This window comes from Pleurodeles waltl, chromosome 1_2 (assembly GCF_031143425.1).
Source record: "Pleurodeles waltl isolate 20211129_DDA chromosome 1_2, aPleWal1.hap1.20221129, whole genome shotgun sequence".
NCBI classification, from domain to species: domain Eukaryota; kingdom Metazoa; phylum Chordata; class Amphibia; order Caudata; family Salamandridae; genus Pleurodeles; species Pleurodeles waltl.
In genome coordinates, this window is record NC_090437.1 from 310861823 (window position 1) to 310883627 (window position 21805).

Consider the following 21805-nt stretch of genomic DNA (forward strand, 5'->3'; position numbering starts at 1 on the left):
ATCATCAATTTTGTTTTAAAGCTTTTGCAAACTTTTGCATCTAATCAGAGGGCATTCTGGGAGAATTATACGTAGCCTCATATTTTTTAACTTTTCAAACGTGTGTGCACATCTTTTTTACAGGAACCACTGTCAGTACTTCAATGTGAGCTTACAACATTTTGAGTGCTTACCCTAATAATAAAGACTTTGTACTAATGAACCATAAATACGAGTTCCAAGAGCAGTTACTCATGGGAAAAAATATTAGATCAGCTGCAGACATTTCCCTTCCTTGTAAACTGGAAGCCAAAGAGTTTATGCTGCAGGGGGTGGGCCTACTTGTCCCAAGGACAAGATAAACTTGAAAGTTTGTTGCCCATGGCACCAAACAGTAGGTCCTGGGCATCAAGCTATAGTAATTCCACACACCTGTGTTATTTGTCTGCACTTTCAAAATAAAGCGCAATCTCATTCAAGTAAGCAGTCCACACTAGTTTGGACATAACAATACTCAACTCTTGACACATCCTCACAATATGGGGTTGAAATTCTGGACATACATCTCTGTTATGCCACATCCTCCTACCACTACATATTAAGTAAGTCACACTGTACACTTTACTTTCTCCCTATTATTTACAAACAACATCTCAACGTTCTAGTGAAATCTACTAATCCCCGTAAGAGAGCTATGGAAACTGGCAACCGCACTCATGACCAGACCTAAGCAGAATATCTAGGTATCTTTAAATGTAAAAGGGATCAGCCACCCTATTAAATAATAATAAAAAAACAGGAAAATCATTGGCTACATATATAAACTCCGGGGAGACATTATCCAGGAAACCAAAGTTGACTCTATGCACATTTTAATCTGCAAAGGAAAATTGCATCCCGAATTTGATCTCTAAAAAGTAGAAAATAGACATGGTGTCCAGTCTTTCTGATAAACAAGGCAGATGGATTATCTCGAAACTTAACAAAAACAATGACTTCTTTGTGGTCAGTGTCTATTCGCCCACTGACAATCCATCCTTCTGGAATGAGTAATTGACTCACCTTAAAGAAATCCCAGATACTGCCACAACCATTTTTGCAGGCGACTTCAATCTCCTGATGGATCCTATCGTAGATAGAAATTTACAATATACATACTACCCTAACAAAAGCCATAAGGCCCTAAAGAACTTGTGCTCTAGACACAACATAATTGACTCTTGGGGAACACCAAACCCAGATGAATAGGATTATACCTTTTACACAACCCCACACAAATTGTACTAATAGGTTATTTACTAATATTGGACACTCTTTTAGAAGAGTTTACCAAAAAACAATTGAACCAAGAGTGATATCTAATCATTCATGTGCCACTCTGTCAATCACTGATACTTCACTGGACACAAAACAAACGCAATGGAGATTCAAAGCCGAAATGCCTAAACACCAAAATCATGTGCAAATTATTGAAGACTCCATAAAGAACTTCCTCAGTGAAAGCAAAGAAAATGACTCCTCTGACCTCAGTAGATGGGAGGCACCTAAAGTTGCACTAAGAGGTGTGATTATTAAATTTAGATCCAATAAGAAAAAATAGACTAACAGCAAACTCATGGAGTTAGAGAAACAAATTGTGGAATTAAAAAAGCGTCATATCTCCTCTGAAGCTAAACATATAGTAAATGAGATTGTCAAGAATAAATATGACTACAACAAAATCCTAAGCACAAGAGAAGATATCTTGGCCAATAAACAAAAAGGTATTAGGCTTTTGGAAGCGAAAAAGACTGACTGAACTCTAGCCGCATATTTAAATAAAAAAAAAAACTCTAGCAGCATATTTAAAACACAGATTACAAAAATACTCCATAAACGCAATTAAAGACGGAAAAGGTAATTTCCACACCAACCCTAATAAAATTTCTGATATTTTTAAAACTTTCTACCAGGGTCTTTACACAAACAGCATATCAGTAGCTAAGAAAGAAGTGTGAGGCATATCTAGATAAGGCCAGCTTACCCAAACTAACAGAAGAAGAAATGAAAATGATTAATGGCCGATAACAAAAGGGAAAATAGCCAGCACAATCAAAGCTTACAATAGGTAAAACACCTGGCCTGGATGGGTATACTGCACAATTCTTTAAATCTTCATCCACAGGATTTATCCCACCTGTATTAAAATTGGGTACCCACTTCGCCAGTATTAGGCAAGTCACAGGCACCCCGCGAAGACTGTCATAACTGTGATACCCCACAGAGAGTAAAGACACTAAGCTTTGAAAAAGGTGCTTACCAATCTCATTGCTTAACTTGGACTGCAAAATCTATGCCGTGATACTTTCCACCAGGCTCCAAAAATACAGAACTAAAGTCATCCACCCTTCACAAGTTGGATTTCTGAAGAATAGAATATCCAGTGGCAATACAAGAATACTTTGCCATATTATGGAAAAAGCCAAACTGTCAAACACCCCTACAGTAGTGATAACCCTTAATGCGGAAAAAGCGTTTGACAAAGTAGATTGGCAATATTTAAATTTGGTTCTTGAAGTTTAACCCTGGGTGAACCTTTGATGGTATGATAATGGCATTTTACCACAACACTGTTGCTAGAGTCAGAGCTAGGGTCACTATTTCTAACACATTTTCCGTCAAGCAAGGAAACCGACAAGGCTGCCCCTCTCCTCTCCTCTCTTTCTCCTAGCACTAGAGCCATTTCTTTATCATATGTGGGAAAATGCTGGAACATCTGATGTATCGTTCGGTAATATCACTATAAAAATATCTTCCTATTCTTATGATATTTTGACTACCACTTAATACTCTCCCACCTCCATTACTGTTTAAATGACATTGATCCAGGAATTTGCAGGTGTATCAGGCTACACTCTTAATAAGGACAAGTCTGAGGTTAAACGTCTCAATGACATTGGAAATAAAGGAATTTTAAGTAAGTCAGGCCTCGCTTGGTAACCAGGTTGCATTAAATAGTTGGGAATAGAATTCTCCAATGACCTTATTATTACTTTAAAACATAACGAAGATTGCACACTTAAGAAGATCAGCAGTCTCCTTGATGGGTGGTCATCCAAATTTCTTTCGTGGTGGAGAAGGACCAAATCCCTCAAAATGATGATCATCCCCTAGTTAATCTAATCAGTATGCTCCTCATGGCAATCTCTGAAGAATTCCTAACCTAAATTGACAATACCGGCAATAAATATTTATGGCAAGACAAAAAAACGAGAATCTCACTCAAACATAGGCTCCCTACCAATAGTGGTGGTATAGGCCTCCCTAACGTTAGGAACTACAAAATGGCACACCTGTCAAACAAGGCATTAACTGGTTCCTTGATGAGTCAGACTACCTACTGGTCCTGGTGAATCTAGAAAAATCTTCCAGAGGGCAAACCTATTTATGTGTACTCAAGGATGGGCAACTTCTACCTCCCCAAACAAAATACATCATGAATAACACTTAAAAGATTATTCTAAGAATGGACTACTATTCTAAAATAAAGTTCCACAATTCCAATCTATCATCCATCTCGCTAAAGCAAAAAATAAAAAATTGATTGACATTCATTATTGTGGCCCGACTGGTCTGAGAAAGGAATTAATCTGGTCACTTATTTGATGGCACTCTTCTTCTCAACTTTGAAGTCAAGCTTCAGGTAGGATAACCTCGACTCTTACAAATTTCTGAGGATCAAGGTTCAGCTGTCTATTTCATCGCTAAAGAATGACCCATTGATACTTATCTTTGTTAACAACTTGTGCACAGCTGGCCATGTGGTATGCAAAGTATGCAAACTACTGTTACCAAAATCTTTCAAAGCTCACTCACAGAATGAATGAAAACGGGAGGCAGAACCAACCAAAAGCAATATAAAATGTGATTGGAAGCATGTCTACGAATCCCCTTCTATCCCCTTTTATTTATGAATCAGCAATGCTATCCCAAACTAAATACATGCTCATTCACAGGTCCTACTGGACCCACGAAAAATGACTTAAACTTAACCTCAGACAAGTACCTGCCTGCTGGAACTGTGGCACGCACACAGGTGACCTAGCACACATGCTATATAATTGTCCCATACTGTAGAATTACTGGGATAACATTTTTAAGTTCATTAAAATTACCCTGGATATTAATCCTACTCATGAATTCTTCTATATTTCACTAGGATATCTTGACCAACAAATACAAATTGAAGCAGATTAATCTCTTCTAGACTTGATGCTGGCCCTTGCCTGCAAATTGGTTCTCACTAACTGGAAGAATTCCAGTATAGTTTCATTTGATATGTGGTGTGACTAGCTCACGTTTCTTGGGGGAGCAGATAATGCCTCGCTGCAACTTACCCTTTGTCATCTGTCCGACAGTCCTATATGGTGCTCACTTGACGCTGCTACCTTATCATTCAAATCACCATAGGCTCCACTATGGCCTAAAGACCATGATTCAGTGCATACTCAGTTTTGCACGCGCAAAACTAGAAATTCAGCAGTTATAGTTGTACTTTTCTGAAGAAACTATAATTCGTGCCCCAAGGTAACTATAACTCACGTCCTCACCATGCACTGCTAATTACCCCAAATATTACACCAGTCCTGACATCTTTTATGACGTCATTGATAATATCACGGCAACATTTGCAATAAAATTGAGGTGAAAACTGTGTATGGCGGGGGTGCGAGTTATAGTCACCTTAGGGCACGAGCTATAGTTTCTTTGGGTAAGTATAATTTAAATATATTTTTTTTATTTGTTTGATTAATGCATGTTTCTGTATTTTTGGGGTATTTGTTTGTGGATTAAATCATCAAAAATGCTTAGGCTTTGATCCTCAGCCTCTAGTATTGTCCCAGTGGTGGACCCTTTCTAGGAAGCTGGCCTAGTGTGTGGTGGGTACCTAAGGTACTTATACCAGGGCCAGGCATCCCCTATTAGTGTAGTGTAGGCAGTGTCTAGAAGCCAGTCTCCCTAGAGTTAGCTGTGGATGAGCAGCCAAGGCTTACCTAGGAGACCTGCAAAGCTCATGCAATTCCACTGTGGTCACACAACACTTACACACATGAAAGAAAACACTGTGTTACAAAATTAAAGGTACTTTATTTAAGTGACCCAATTATCAGAAAGTACTATAGAGGCAACCCTCCAATAGGAGGTAAGTAACACACTAGTAATCAGACATAGGCATAAATAATAGTAGAAAACAATGCAAATGGAAAAAGGCAATATTGACCCTAGGGGGAGGCCAAACCATATACTAAAAAATTGAATTTAAATGCAGGACCCCCACCTAGGTAAGTGGAATGTGTAGAGTGACCAGGAAGAAAGGAGTACGTTCCTGGATTTTCCCCAAACCACCCAAAAGAAAGAAAAAGAAGAAAATGCAACACCCAGTCAAGATTGCAAGAGACCAGCGGTGGATTCCTGAAGAGCAAAACCTGTGAAAGAAGGGGGACCAATTCCACAAGTCACAGAAGAGTCCAGTGGGGGCAGGAGCCACTACCCACCCAACTGTGGTTGCAGGAGTTGGTCGACGGTAGGACGAAGACGGTCAGCAATGCAGCACTGGAGCAGAGGAAGAGTTCCTGGAGAATGCAGTCAACGTCCCATGCCGGATGGATGATTGCAGTTGGTCAGTGGTGTGGAAAAGCCTCCAATAGGCCTTGGCAAAGGCAGAAGTCATGGTGAAGGAAAAGTGGAGCTGCCGGGGACCAGCAAGGTCCAGGAGGACTCAACCCACAGGGGGAGTCCTAGGGGTACCCTCAGCAAGGCAGAGAGTCCACAGAAGAAAAGACAGCCCCCACAGGAGACCCACTGAAAAAAGGAACCAGGAGTCGCAGAGGAGCCCACGCAGCACAATTGAAAAGGGTCACACACCACAGGAGAAGCACCCAGCGAGCTGTGTGTCACAGGTAGGAGTGCTGGGGGCTGAGGGCTACACAGAGCCTGAAGATCCCTTGGCGGAGATGCCAACAAACCTTGGTAGCTGCAAGAGACAAGGTGCACAGGGGTACTGTCCTCCGTGGGAAGGCAAGGGCTTACCTCCACCAAAGTTTGGCGGATGGCAGAGAGAACCAGGAGGACTTCTCTGGACCGCCACCCGTGATGCAGGATCTATGCAGCTCAGGATGAGAGGAGATCCACGCAACCTGTTGTCGTTGCAGTTGGTGTCTGTGGATGCAGGGGAGTGACACCTTCACTCCAAGGGAGATTACTTCTTCCTTTTAATGCAGACTGAAGACTTGCTGCCCTCAGAGGATGCACAGCTGGGGAGAAGCTGGAAGAAGCCATGGAAACAATGTTGCAAGCAGAGTCTTCATTGTGGATACAGATCGTCGGTTCCTGGAGGGTCCAGTTGTGGTTCCAGTGGCTAGAAGTTGAAGAAAAGCTGCAGAGGAGTCCTGCTGGAATCTAGCATGCCGAATCTGAGGACCCACTCAATAGGGAGACCCTAAATAGCCATTAAAGTGGTATTGGTCACCTAGCCAGGTGACCACCTATCATGAAGGGGCTCTGACATCACCTGCCTGACCTGCCCACCTTGGATTCCAGGGGCCTTCTGGAGGAGATCTGGGCACCACCCCTGGGGTGGTGATGGACAGGGGAGTGGTCACTACCCTTTCCATTGTTAAGTTTCGCACCAGAACAGGGACTGGGGGTTCCTGAACCGGTGTAGGCCTTCAGAGCATACCAGTAGCTTGGGGAGGCTACACCTCCCAAACCGTGTAACACCTATTTCCACAGGGAATGGGTGTTACCTCCCCCCCCCCCCCCCCCCCCCCAAAGGAAATCCTTTGTTCCGTCTTCCTGGACTTGAGCTGTTCAAGCAGCAGGAGGGCATAAACCTGTCTAAGGGGTGGCAGCAGCTTGTGCTTCCGGGAAAACCCCAGAAGGCTGGTAGGAGCAATTCTGGGGGTCCTCTAAGGAGCTCCCAGAGTACATGGAATCATACTTCCAATACTGGCAACAGTATTGGAGTATGATTCCGACATGTTTGATACCAAACATGCCCAGATTCGAAGTTACCATTTTGTAGCTGGACATAGGTAATGACCTATGTCCAGTACATGCATAAAATAGCATCCCCGCACTCAAAGCCCAGGAACATGGAAAAGGAGTTTGTGGGGGCACCTCTGCTAGTGCAGGGTTGCCCTTACACACAGGTACTTGCACCCTGCCCTCTGGTCTAGGAGGGCCTACCAAAGGGGAGACTTACAGTGACCTGGTGCAGTGACCTTTAGTGAAAAGGGTGCATGTGCCCTTTCACGCAGGCTTCAATGGCAGGCCTGCAGATGCACTTTGCATGGGCTCGCCATGGGTGGCATAATACATGCTGCAGCCCATGGCGATCCCCTGGTACCTCAATGCCCTGGGTACCATATATGAGGGACTTAGATGGGGGCACCAGTATGCCTAATGTCTGGTGTATGTGGTTGAAGTAACCAAGTTTAAACGGAGAGAGCATAATCACTTGGGTCCTGGTTAGGAGGATCCCAGTGAACACAGTCAAACACACTGACAACAGGCAGAAAATGAGGGTACTTACATCCTCCTAAACAGGAAACAAAGGGATTAATGCCACATGGTTCACCTATTTTGCTCCGGTTTGTGCAGCCGGTCAGACATTGATTGCTTCTTGAATCATGTCATGATAATTTCTTTCTTTGGCCCCTTCTACTCGAGTAGTAGTAGCTAGAGTTATGCTGTAGCATGGGTTCAGTTGTGGACATTTGTCTGGCAGCAACCTGGTTGTGCCTTAGTACTTTCATCAAGCACTTCAGCTGTGACTCAGATTTGAGAATAACAGTAACAATATCAGTAATAATGATATCATTACCTGTTCTAAACATCAGGGTATCCTTCTGTCACAGGCATTGCTCTGAGAGGCTTTGTAGGGTACGATCATTAGCTGCACAGTGCCCCCATATGAATGGTGACCACCTAAGCAGATCCCTTCTTTTCAGCTAAAAGCACATTGCATGCTTGTAATCTTTGCTTTCTAAATAGATTTCATGCTTGGGTCATGAGCACATGCTTGCATCCTTGGATGCAAAGCTTTGTTTCAGCATGCTCGTTAAAATGTGCAAAATAGCCAGGACTTACAGAAAGTCTTACACACAAAAAGGTGTTTGGCAGAAACTCAGACCAGTTAAATAAAAGGGTGTACACATTTGATATACAATCAAAGAACTTGCTTTCCTATGTTAATGCTTCTCCTCAATTATACTTCATATTCTTGCAGACCAGCTATTGCCTTTCTGCATCACGTTTCTGATGAAATGTTATCTCTTCTGTAAAATGTTCTCTGATTACATAAGAACAGTTGACTCGCTCTTTTTAATGTCTGCGACGATCAGCAGACTAGTCCAGGCACCATATTTATGGAACTGTTTATTAACTTCTGGGATTGACGCCTTTGCTGGTGTTCATGGGCACAGGATCTTGGCGCCGCCTACTGCCATGTACTAGCTTTGCTTATCAAGCATACCAGATCAAGTGTGCTTTTCCTGCATTGAACTTATTTGAAAAGAATACCTGTGTCTTTACTCGCAGCTGGGGTAAATATGTTTTTATAAAGAAACACAAATGCTAAAATTCCTTCTACTCTGGTTGAGGAGTACTTATGCAAGCCAGTTGCCTCTCTCTCAGTAGTAACATGCTTTACCCTAAGTTCATAGGGTGAGCAGCCAAGACCAAGAAACCCTTCAAACATTACCAAACGTTTTAACTTCATATTTTTCCTAAATATGACGTACGTCTGTGTTCCGCTGGCTACATATTATGCTAGTTTCAGACCAAATTCACTTTTTTTTGGTCTCGCCTAAAAACTGCTTTTATTTATTAGCTGTCCAAGACCGACCTATTGTGGGCAGTACTAATCCAGTGGTCTTTGGGTCAGCTCTGGTCATAGCTTGCCATTGGTTGGCTTTCTTGCCAATCTCTTGTGCTTGCTTTTTAGTTACGGTCTTTCATTCCTCTGCACTTGCTTGCCCTTTCCCTGAACCCCATATCTGTTTTATCGTCATTTTGATTGGCTGATGTGTATTCATCAACTGTCAACCTCAGGGAACGTCTTTTACTTTGACTACTCCATGGGAGTACAACACGTGTCTTCTTGCTTCATGATTTATATATACACACACACGCGGTGGGTGATCTATGCGCTCATCAGTCATGCCACTGAGCCTTCCATTGTTATTTTTAGGTCTCACCTGTGATAGTGCACATGGGCTGCTGCTTGCGATGGTTTGTTTCTAAAAAAAAAAAAAAAAAAAAAAAAAAATTAATCCAAAAATATTTAAAAAAAAAAACAAAACTTTAAACAGGGGAACCACCCATTACATACCATTGGTTGGCTTCCTTGAGACCAACTTTCTTACTTTTCATTGGTGAGTGCATGCATGAGCATGTTGGCTTCGCCTTCTTTGTGTTTTTGTTTTCTTCCCTAAAACCTGAACCAAGTACTAATTGATTTCTTGATTAGTGTTCCTCAGAGCTGCTTATGCTCGAATTGCTGCACTTTCTTTTTTTGTGTGCAATGTTTGTGTGCTTTTTTGACTCGCTCCTGTGATGTTCTTTTTTTTAACTGCTTTTATCCCCTTTTGTTTTGCTTGATTTATTGTCTTGGGTCTGCTATCCCCCTCTCCCGTTGTTTGCTTTCCAGATTTTTCCAAACTTAACTTTCCAGTGTGCAGTTTTTCTCCAGCCACAACACAATTTCTTAATTTTTAACAAAGTTACATGTTGCCGCATTTGCTAAGAGTGCGTTTATTTATAACCCTTCCTTGTATTGGCCGCATTCCACTTAATGACATCTTGCTCACCAATTTGGGAAGGCCAATGTAAGTTACAGGTTTTTAAAATTGTACCAACTGGTAATATCGGCACCTGCCTAAATGCACGTGTATGCGTGCTGTTATCAGTTCATTGGTTGTTTGTCTCTAACATGTCATACCATACTCCTGCCATAAAAAAAACTATCCAATAACAGATCATGGAATACCATACTATACTATACAGTAGCAGACCATTGATTGCATACCTCATTAACACATCCTGCCATACTCTTACCATAGTATACTATACAATAACAGGCCATGAAGTGCCTCCCCATACCATACAATAGCAGGCAATAAAATACCATGTTATATAACAACAAACTGTTATATCTTAACATACCGTACTATACAATACCAGGCCATACCAAAACATAACCGCTCCTACCATGAAATGACAAACCATACCATACTGAACAATGACAGGCCATATCCTATTTTCCAGTCAAGACACCCTCACTTCCTTTAAGCTCTTTCCTCCCTTGAACCCTCAAGCCATTCTCTCCTCCCTTTACCCACCACTGAACCCTCAAGTCACCCTAGCCTCTCTTTACCTCTACCATCCCCTAAACCCGAAAGTCCAATTGTCCTGTCCCACTCTTTCTTCCCTCCACTCCCTCCCTCCCCCCCCCCCTTCCTGCATCACTTCTCCGGCCTGCCCTTCTTGCTTGCTGTGTCCCCCATTGCCCCTGCCTCTCGCCCTCTCCTGTCCCAACATAAAGAAAAACACTGAAAAGTCATCCTATTGGGTATCCTGATGCTGCAAGGAAGAAAACTGCACTGTGCTCCCTGCTCTGCATGGCCTTTTTGTTACTGTGTTCATGATGCGCCAAAATGATTAACTTTACCTTAACATAAAGTGATTAAATGTTTTTTTTTGTGAAGAGAATAATCCCAAACTAAGAAAATGGATCACTGCCAGATGCAGTCCACGTTGGCCGCATCAGTGCACTTTTTTTCCAAATTATTTTTAACAGACGTGCTGATGTACATCTTGGCTAAAAACATTGACAAAGCCAATAGCTGTCCAAAAAGCGAGACCTATTGGCTTTTGACAATGCTTGTTTTTATATGCAATAACCTTTATTTTTATTTTATTTTTTTTCTTCTTCTTCTTCCCTTCGTCTTTGCCGATGTTAAACAGGATTGGCAAAAGGCATGGAAAAAGCGAAAAGGAGAGACCTGTTGGTTTTTCCAATGCTTGTTTTTAATACTGTAGTCTATTTGTATCCTCTAATTGTAGGGAGGACTTCCCAAGCAATTTCCAACATCTTCTCACTGGTGAATACATGTGCTTTATCACACATACTTCATTTAAAGTTCTTAAACATACTTAATTATTGAGTTATATGTAGTATATTAAACCAGAGAATTATCACAGGAAAGTGGGACAAATGAAAGTTTACATGATTTGCAGGATTGCTATGTCTATTTAGATTGTCCCTTGTAATTTACTTCAGTTTGTATTCTGTGTGTGGCAAGTAACCAACACAATTTAAAATAATTTTCTCCAGTTTTCAATTAGAACCTTTGAAATCTAGATCAATTATCAATGCTTTCATTCCGTTCCCAGATATTTTTTAACTAATGTCTCCACTTGTTAGTTCTGTCCATCTTTAATGATACAAATGAGTATTATCTGATTAAGACTTCCAGCCACAGATCCCTTACCTGATAATATTCCCCACGCCTCCGACTGGATCCTTAAAGTTGTTTGAGTAGTCCCCTTGCACCCTGGCAGGTGGCGTTGTCTGCACAGTGCCCATTAGGTGCCATCCTAGTACAGTGAACTCAGTGCCTTCTTTTCCGCGCTATCAGCCTTGATCCATATTGAGCTCCTCTGTCACTCTTTGACCAACTTTATTAACCTTTTTGTTAACTTCAAGGAACAGTGTGCCTTTTTTTTCCCAACTTTTTTAGGTATGTCCCCTCAAAAGCCTACTGGTTTTAAACCTTGTGGTGCCTGTCAGTTAAATATCTGTGACCAGCCCCCCTTCCCATAACTTGGTGTGTTTGTGGTGCCTGGACCGGGACCATGACTGCCATTCATGAGCAGGCCATGAAGCTTATGGAAGCTCAACACGTGATTTCACACTGCATCCTGTTTGAGAGAGAGGTCCTAGGACCCCTCCCTTAGTAGCTTGTGCTGGTTATCATCGGGATTCTGGACTTCAAGTAAGTGTTATTTGACTTGAGTCTCTTATTCATAGTTTGACATAGTTATGACGCCACAAGTCCAGACCCTGCTCACAGGTCGTCACTGTCGAGCACGTGTGCCTGCATCCGCTGCATGCTTCCCCGAGTTTGCTGGAGCATCCTCGCCCAACTTAAACATTTTTATGAGGCCATGAGTCTCCGTTTTGGGTGGCACCCTCCGACCCCAGGTGTTTGGCAGGGATTCCAACTGGGTTTCTGGTGGCGGGTTGGCCCCTTGGCACCAGCCAAACCCTCGGGATGCGAACTGCCCCTCCTTAGGAGACCGTCTAATGGCACTTTTCCTGGTGCTGGCAGAGCCATATCATGTGTCATACCCAACTCCAATACAGAGCTGGACCAGCATCACTTGACGTCAGTTCCAGAACTGATCAGGTATACATGCTCCCACACCTTTCATTATGCCCCAATAGAATCTTCATTTAGTTCTCATTTTTTAATGTGCTCGCTCTTCTAGCCCATGCACAGCAGCCCTCTAAGACTGCTTGTCAACAAAACCGGCTTATTTGTGACCATAACATCTGCCAGGAGGTTTAGTGAATAGGTGGCACATTCTGTCAGCCCCCGTACACTAGCTTTTTTTCTTGACAGGCTAGTCCTTAGACACATGCCTCCTTCTTACTCAAAGTAGTCACATCTTTTCAAATCTGGCAAAGCATCACACTGCCTACTTTCGTCAATCCACCCTCACCCCCATCCTACCAAAGAGCATTGTCATTCTACATTGATCTTATAAAGACTTCCGGGTGGACGATCAACTCTATTGGATTTGTGGGTACAACGAAAGGAAGATCAGTACATAAGAGAACATCTCCAGATGGATTGCCCTCTGTATAAAAATCTGCCTAGCAATGCTATAGAAGCAACCCCATCTGAGGGTTTGTGGCTCACTCCAGCAGAGCAGAAGCTGCAACCACTGTGGTACCTCACGTAGTCCCAGTCCTAGACATCTTTCAGGCATTCCTGCTTGGACTGTCAGGTTTGACGTGATTGGCATTTTGCTCGTTCAGTTCCCCAAACTTCTAGGTGTAGAACAGTCCACAGACCCTTCTCCAGGCAGAAATTGCTTAGGTATGCATTGTAAGGTAAGGAATCTGTGGCTAGAAGACCAATGATTGAACTAGTTACTTTTCTTCGGTAACGCCTTATCTGGTGGAGAGACTGTCTTGATGCAGGTTCCTTACTGACCCTCCCATCCTCCTCTTTATGCGAATTGTAGCTCTAATCTTCAAGAGGTCTTTCTGGACCTCAATTTGGCACACTGGTAACATTACATCAGTATGGCTCTGTGTTTCTAGTGCAGAAAATAGTCACAAAACTGAGGTCAGCTTGTTGGGGTGGCACCTTTATAGGTATAACACACATCACCTCTAGCACAGTTGCTGCTGCCACGTGAAGCTGAATGTCTACCTGCTTGCACACAGTGGGGCTGCTAAAGGGCTGTCCAGAACAAGTCTAATGCCTGGGGGATATTCTAAGTAAGGAATCTGCAACTGGGTGCCTCTGTACCAAATAAGATGTTACCAAAGATAAGTAACTTTGTCGTTCATGTAGCTAATGAGGTGAACAGTGCTTGCTTTGAAATCATTTAATCTTATATTAAGTTCTTGTGAGCCTGTTGATTAGGTTCTGCAATTATCACCTGATCTTAGGCTAGAAAAGTTGAAATACGAAAGATTCGATAACGTCATTCAACACACTTTTCTTAGAAATGCAGATTGACTGAAATCTGAAGATAACCCATTTAATATAATGTTTACTGAAAAAGCCGTACCTCATGAATGTTCACAGCCTTCTACTTTCCCCTTTCTTCGTTATCATCCAGCACTAAGGCACAGGTTGCCACTGCATGTACAAATTGTCATTGGGTAGCACCCACTTCTAGGTATAAATATTCAAAGTAAAAACAAATGTCACTTCAAAAGAGTGGATCTGTTTGGCCTCCTTTTACCATAAATACTACCTGTTGACGACTGCAGACACTTTTATGGATGTGCAAGAGAATGTTTCTTATTGTTGTAATACATAAGATAGTATTTCAATTTTTTGATGTTTCACATTTTCTGTAGGTGGACCAGGTATTATTTCTTCACCATATGCTGGGGCTGCTGGATTTGCCCAAGCTTTTGGCTTCCCCCATGCAGCTGGTAAGTCGTCTTCACTTGGCTCTCAATGGGGCGAAAAGATGTGAGTGAACTAAACAATTTTATTCATGGTGTGAGGAGCCTTATTTTTTTTTGCATACCTGAACGACTACACAAGTACATCAAACTTAATGTTATTTTTTCTCTTAAAAATTTTGGGTTGTTGAATTGCGATTTCTAGATCAAATTAATTGTCTTATGGTTACATACTTGCAAGTTGTTTCTTGTTGGTTTGGACGCATTTAACAGTTTGACTTGTATCATACAAACACCCTGGCGAGTCTTGCCTGCAACTTAAAGTTAATTTCTGAATAAAACTAAGAGTTGTTGCTCATTGGTGTTTTCCTCAAAGTTGCATGTTTTGTAAACAATCCCTTAACACAGTATACTCGCATTACTTTTGGTGTAAGCGGTCCAATTACATTTATGACTTTGTGATATTGCACTTCGTGTCATAAGCTTCAGCACAATTACGTTAATTTCCAGTGCCATGACCATCTTTCTAGACAAATAATTTAATGAGCAACGATTGTAATGGCCACTCTGACTTTTTAAATTCAGTGTACAGTTTCATCTCTTTCTGGCAAACTAGATCTTTTTAAAGTTTTCCTGACCACAAGTGTTAGAAATGGGGTCTCTAGTTGGCAGTAGTTTGCACACTTTCGAAGTAGGGACCCTCACTTTATTCAGGATAAGGGAGTCACACAGCTAAGATAACCCCTGTTCCAAGCCTTGGTAGCTTGGCACAAGTAGATAGGATAATTTCAGAGTTATTGTGTACGTACACACACACACACACACACACACACACACACACACACACACACACACACACACACACACACACACACACACACACACACACACACACACACACACACACACACACACACACACACACACACACACACACACACACACACACACACACACACACACACACACACACACACACACACACACACACACACACCCCCACACACACCCCCCCCCCCCCCCCCCCCCCCCCACTAAAATGACAAATGTCCAACATACACAAGTAAAGATACAAACTTTCAAAGATTATATCTTAGTGTAGCACTTAGAAACACAATAGCTCTAACTGGGGTTATCACGGAGTCGTTTCCAACAGTCCGACACCATTCGCGAGAGATTGCGGGGCAGTCACGTACCCAGTACCCTGGAAGACGAGGAGGAAGCAGACGTTGCATGCAGTCAGGAAGGTGAGGCGTCGCTGGAGCTGGTGCAGTGTCTGTTCCTTACTGCCACCGGGGAGGTGAGGTGTCGCTTCCTTAATGATAGGTCAATGAGGTGAGATGTTGGATCCTTATGGGTGTAGGGGAGGTGATGCAGCGTTTGCGGGCAAGTATCGGTTCCTGACAACACGGCAGGATCGATGAATCCAGCAGGTCAAGATGTGAAGCATCGGGGCGTGGCTGGAGGTCACGCAAGATGGCCGCTGCTCTTTAGAGCTCCTCAGCACTTCCTGGAAAGACGAAGATGTTTTCACATCAAAATGATTAATTTCTTCAGCATTTTTGAGCACCGGAGCTCTGCCGCTGCATAAATATGTCTTTATCTTACAGAGACATAGAGTTTTGAAGTCATTTCAGAGACTTCATGTGAGGGCCAAAGGTAATTATTTATCTGCGTTGCGTAAGCCTCTGCACAAACCTAAACTTTCACAGAGATGTTTCTATTTGACTTAACTTTAACTGCTTGCCTGGATGTGATTCTACAAATCTAGTTTCCTCTGCAATGGAATATTTATTACCTTCTGACAGCCAGCTGAACTTTTGACCTCTCTCTTCAAACACATTTAGCTGGGGTTTTCAACTTTCAGGATTCACTGGCAGCTCTTGTCAAGGAGCTCTTTCAAATTGCTCTTCATAACATGGTAAATGCTTTCCTTTGACGGAGGGGATTTTTTCCTTTTCAGAAGGTTCCCTTAAAACTAGTCACCAATTGTTTGACTATGTGCAGTAAAGTGCTTTGCTCTTGTGGTATTCTGTCGTGCCTGTTATGAGAGAATAATTTAGGATTTTTTATTTATATATTTTTTATTATATTTTGCTCTGTTGTTGGAAACTTCTGGCAGCAGCTTCTCATCTTAATATAATTTCATCAACACCTCACATTGCTGGCTTCCCATTACCAAATTGCTGCTGGCTTTTATGGGGAGACCACATAATTCTCAGAGTTGCCAGTCATCATCTTTCTCCAAGTCTAATAATCCTCTTCAAGTGGTGCGCACACATATAACTAAATCTTCTCTAGCATCAGCTTTAACAATGGATAGTGCTGCAGTCTTTTTGAAGGATAGCGCCTCTTCATCTCATGCTGCTGGCGCAATTGCGAAAAAAACATCTAACACCTCCTCTGTCAAGCGTCCAAAAAAAGACCTTGATTCTCCCTCAAAATCACCTACACATCTTACTCTAGATGATGTCATGGAGGAATTGCGTGCACTAAAGCCCTTTATGATGGACACTAATGCCTCTTTGCAACGTATTGAGGAGCAATGGTCCCAACACGAACAACAAATTTGTACTCTGGAACAGAGAGTCAGTAACCTTGAAGATTGTAACACTGTCAATCCTCAGATCTCAAAGGACATAGCTCAACTTAAAAGGCTTACTGAAAACTTAGAAAACAGAAATAGGAGAAATAATCTTCGCCTTTTTGGGATTCCAGAAGGTTCGGAAGGCTCTAACATGATTACATTCCTTCAAACAGCAATACCTTCAATTCTTTGCTTGCCTCCTACCTCTCCCCTCTCTATCCAATGGGCACATCGTTTAAGTCCACAGTCTTCAACTGGCCCTCGTGCACATCCTAGAGGAATTATTATTCTCTTTCTCCAATTTACTGACTTGATGCAAATACTCTCGGAAGCCAAAAAGATGGGCTCTTTGGTATGGTCAGGTCATAAAGTGTTTTTCACACAAGACTTCTCTCCTGCTACAGCTGCACGTCGCAAACAGTTTTTGGACTTACGTCCACAACTCAAATCCTTGAATATTCGATATGGTCTTCTTCACCCATGCCTTTTCAAAATTACATTCAAGGACAAATCTTACTCATTTGAGGAACCTTCAGCACTACAAACGTTTATTAACCAACACAAAACAGAAGCAATGGAACTAGGAGCATCTGCAATTACTTGAAGATATAATTTAATTTGTCTTTAATGTCCTTTCTTTTTTTTTCTTTTCTGGACAGTTTAATAGTAATGGTTATGTTTAATATTTATATTCATGGTTTTCCTTCTCTGCATCTTATTTTTTTTATATATATATATATATATATATATATATATATATATATATATATATATATATATATATATATATATATTTTTAGATAGTGTTATTTGTGCAATCCTCATGTTCCTTTCCCAACCGTATCCCTTTCTCACCATCCAAACTGTTCTCCTACACGTTCCACTGGTAAGCTTTGATTTTTATTGTTTTTCATGTCACAGTCCTTTACTGTAGTTATTACGTTAGTTGGTCTCCTGAATGGTACATTTTTCGTTTGTATGTTTGTTTTTTTCTTCCATGAAACTCGCCTTCATATGTTTTAATATCTAATATCACTTTTCTTGTGCTGAAGCCACTCTTGCCTGTCTTTTCAGGTTCTCCACTGTCCCTCTACCTTTCGGGGTATTCACTTTCTATCTTGTTTTATTTAGCTTTTGTGGACTTTAGTCCCTGTATTGCCACATTCATGTATATACAACTTCTGGAGGTCATCTTCCTCCTTTTCTTTTTCTTTACTATCTTGTGTCTTTCCTATTTCTTTGCTTTTGCAAAATTGATATGCCTAGTTTTTTCCTTGTTACAACAGTTGTTTATTAATACTTCTTGTTATGCAACTTAGAGCTGTTACTTGGAATGTTAAGGGGCTTAAACACCCCATTAAACGTCAGCGTGTCTTATCTCACCTAGCGCGTTTGAAATGTCACATTGCTTTGTTGCAAGAGACTCACCTCAACGACTCTGAGGCAATTAAGCTTAAAAAACAATGGGTGGGGGACATTTTCTACTCCCCTTCCATCACAAACAAAAATGGGGTAGTTATACTCTGTCATAAATCTCTCAAACCTACCATAATTTCACAGCATCAAGATACAGAAGGCCGCTGGGTACTTGTTACATTTAAAATTGACAATATTTCTCTTACTATCCTAAATATATACAGCCCCACACATCCAGATCCAAATTTTTGGAAGAATCTTTCACATATTGTCTCTGAACATTCCTCAAACAATTTACTAATAGGTGGTGACTGCAACCAAATTCTCGATCCATTTTTGGACAGACTTTCCACGTCACGTTTCATTCCACATGCCTCCCACAAAGCTTTTAAAAACTTTGTTTTACAGCATTTTCTCTCTGATTCCTGGAGAGTATGCAATCCCGACCTCATGGAATACTCTTTTTATTCTCCTACCCACCATTCCCATTCTAGGCTGATTATATCTTTCCGAGTAAAAGGTTTATTGCAACATATGGTCAACTCTGAAATCGGTGCTATTTTGATCTCAGATCACGCACCTGTGATTACTGACCTTGATCTTTTTCTTAACGGTTCTAAAACATCTTCATGGAGGTTTAATAACTCTACTTTCAGATGCTACTTTTATCGCTTCCTACAGTAAGTTTATAGAAGAATACTTTCACATCAACAATAGTGATCAACTATCATTTAATTTTGTGTGGGATGCATTTAAAGCAGCCTCTAGGGGTTTCATCATAAGTTACGCTCACTCAAAAAAAAAAAAGTCTGCTCAACAAAAATCGACTTCCATCCTTGAAAATATAAAGTCCCTAGAACATGAATTCTATACTCACAAAACTAGTAAATCACATCTTGAAGCACTAGTCTCAGCTAAAATGGAGTTTAACCAATATACCACTGAACAAGCATGCAGCACCCTCCTGAAAATAAATGCCAGATATTATGGTGGTAACCATAAAGCTGGTTCTCTTCTAGCTCGATATTTGAAACAAAGAAAAGAAAAAACTACTATTAAATCTATCACAGATAACAATGGTGTTAAACACTTTAGAGAAAAAGATATAGAATTGTGTTTCGCTTCTTACTATAAGGACCTGTACACTCCAGAACACATACCAACAGTTGAATCTCTCAACCAATATTTCTCTAATCTCAAACCAAGAGACCCATTGCAGATTGACCTCTCATCTTTAGACCAACCCCTACAACTTACCGAACTATATACAGCTTTACAATCTCTCCCCAAGGGTAAGGCTCCAGGCCCAGATGGCTTCACAGTAGAATTCTTTATTCAGTTTGCTAAGTCTCTTTTCTCCAAACTCTTTCAATTATTTAATCACTTTATAATGTCAGGTTCTGCATCTGGCTCATTTACGGAGGCCATGATTTGTCTTATTCCCAAAAAAGATCGGGATGCGACTGACTGTAAAAAAATTATAGACCCATATCTTTAATTAATACTGATTGTAAACTCTATGCCAAAGTTTTAGCTCTCTGTTTACTCCCATATATACCTGACCTTATTGATTCTCATCAATCTGGTTTTATCCCTAATAGAAATGTAGCAGATAATTCTCGTACTTTTTTAAATATTATTAACAAGGCATCTAAACTTAAGATTCCTCTGGCAGCTTTATCATTGGATGCGGAAAAGGCCTTTGATAGGGTCTACTGGGGTTTCTTGTCGAAAGCATTGGAATGGCATGGACTAGGTACTAAATTCCGACATTTTATATCCATTTTTTATTCCTCACCATGTTCCTCGGTTATAACAAACGGTATCCGATCTCCTTTTTTTCCTCTTAAAAGGGGTACTCGTCAGGGATGCCCATTATCTCCTTTACTATTTATTTTGGCTCTCGAACCTTTTCTATACCAATTAAAAACATCTGAACAATTTACGGGGTTTAAAATTAATAATGAACACATCAAATTTATGGCATATGCTGATGATATTCTTTTGCTCATGTCTCACCCTGATGCTGCTCTTCCTGCATTCCTGCATGAGCTCAACTTATATTCTGATGTATCTGGCTATAAACTTAATATAGACAAAACAGTGGTCTTACCACTTAATGCTCATTGCACTGGTTCTGTATTTCTTGATGCAGGATTATCTTGGAATTCTTCTAAGATTAAATGCCTGGGGGTATGGTACTGCACTACTCTCAAGGATACATTAAGGACTAATTTAGAAATCTTATCTGCAAAGCTTGTAGATCTCACACAGGAATGGTCTCTGTTATATCTCACGTGGTGGGGCCGCTTGGATACCATTAAGATGATGCTTCTCCCTATCATTAACTTCTTCCTTATGATGCTTCCTATTAAGATACCTAAACTATTTTTTAGTTCAATTGATAAAATTCTATCCAAGTTCCTGTGGAACGGTAAACAATCCTGAATCTCTCTCTCGAAATTAAAACTTCCTAAAGTACAAGGTGGAGTTAATTTCCCTGACTTTATAACTTATCACAAATCTTTTGGCATTAAGCAAATACATCCCTATTTATCTACACTCAATGATGCCCCTAAAAAGCTATGGTTCTCTTTGGAAGAAACATTTATTTCTCCCTTTTCCCATAAACACATTATATTTATGTCTAACCCCCCACCCAATATTCTGGTTGCCCAGCACGATATCCCATTCAGTCAACTTACTGAAACCTTTTTTTATTTTGCATCTTACCCCCATTAATCAATTCTTTAACAGTCCTATTTGGCACAATAGTTTGCTTAGGAAACAAAATAAAACCCTGTGTTGGAAGGCTTGGATGACTAAAGGTATTCTTCTCAATTCCCAATTATATCATAAAGACTCTATACTCCCTTTTACTACTCTCTCAGCAATTTATAATCTCCCTATTCGCATGAAATCCCAATATATCATTCTTTCTACTCTAGTCCAAGAGGCCCTCAATAAACTTTTAAATCATAATCATTCTTCTCTTGCATCAGCTCCACACCCGATTGTAACTTCTAATTATCCTAGGGCAGCTGGAATTTATAAACTTTTAAGAACGTCTGTTTCACCTAGACTCAAATCACCTATTGAGACATTGTGGGAATCAGATCTTGGTGTTGTTTGGCCAACTTCTTTATGGGATAGAATATGGTATAAGATACATTCCACTGCACGCACTGCAAGCCTCACACAGACCCTATACTTTTTTTTATAATAGACTTTTCTACACTCCTGTACGCCTTTACAAACTCAAACTTGCACAAAATGACAATTGTTGGCGCTGCCACACTCAGCAGGGTACTGACTTTAACATGTTTTTTTCCTCTCCATCCCTATCTACTTTTTGGTCCTCAATATGGTCTCGCATTTCAGCAATAGCTCAGATCTCCTTACCAATGTCATATGAATTACTGTTTTTGGGTGGCATACACGATATCTGGAGTTCATTCAGGCCTCTTGGAAAATTGGTGGACCTTTTGCTTTCTATTGCAATCTCTATTATTACTTCCAACTGGAAATCTTCGGAGAACATTACTCTCAGACTGTGGTGGAATTCTGTATGTTATCATCATAGACTTGACAGCTACAAGCTTGATTCAACAGGAACTTTCTTCAAA

General features: G+C 41.0%; 1 protein-coding gene across 4 annotated transcripts in view; it reads left to right on the top strand.

The window, feature by feature from the left end:
* Positions 1 to 21805, top strand: part of PTBP3 (polypyrimidine tract binding protein 3) — a 467207-nt gene that overhangs the window by 360351 nt on the left and 85051 nt on the right. For all 4 annotated transcript variants that reach the window (XM_069238700.1, XM_069238675.1, XM_069238683.1 and 1 more), the window contains one exon: positions 14126 to 14203. In XM_069238700.1, the coding sequence (XP_069094801.1) occupies positions 14126 to 14203 (78 nt within the window). The remainder of the gene's footprint in view (positions 1 to 14125; positions 14204 to 21805) is intronic.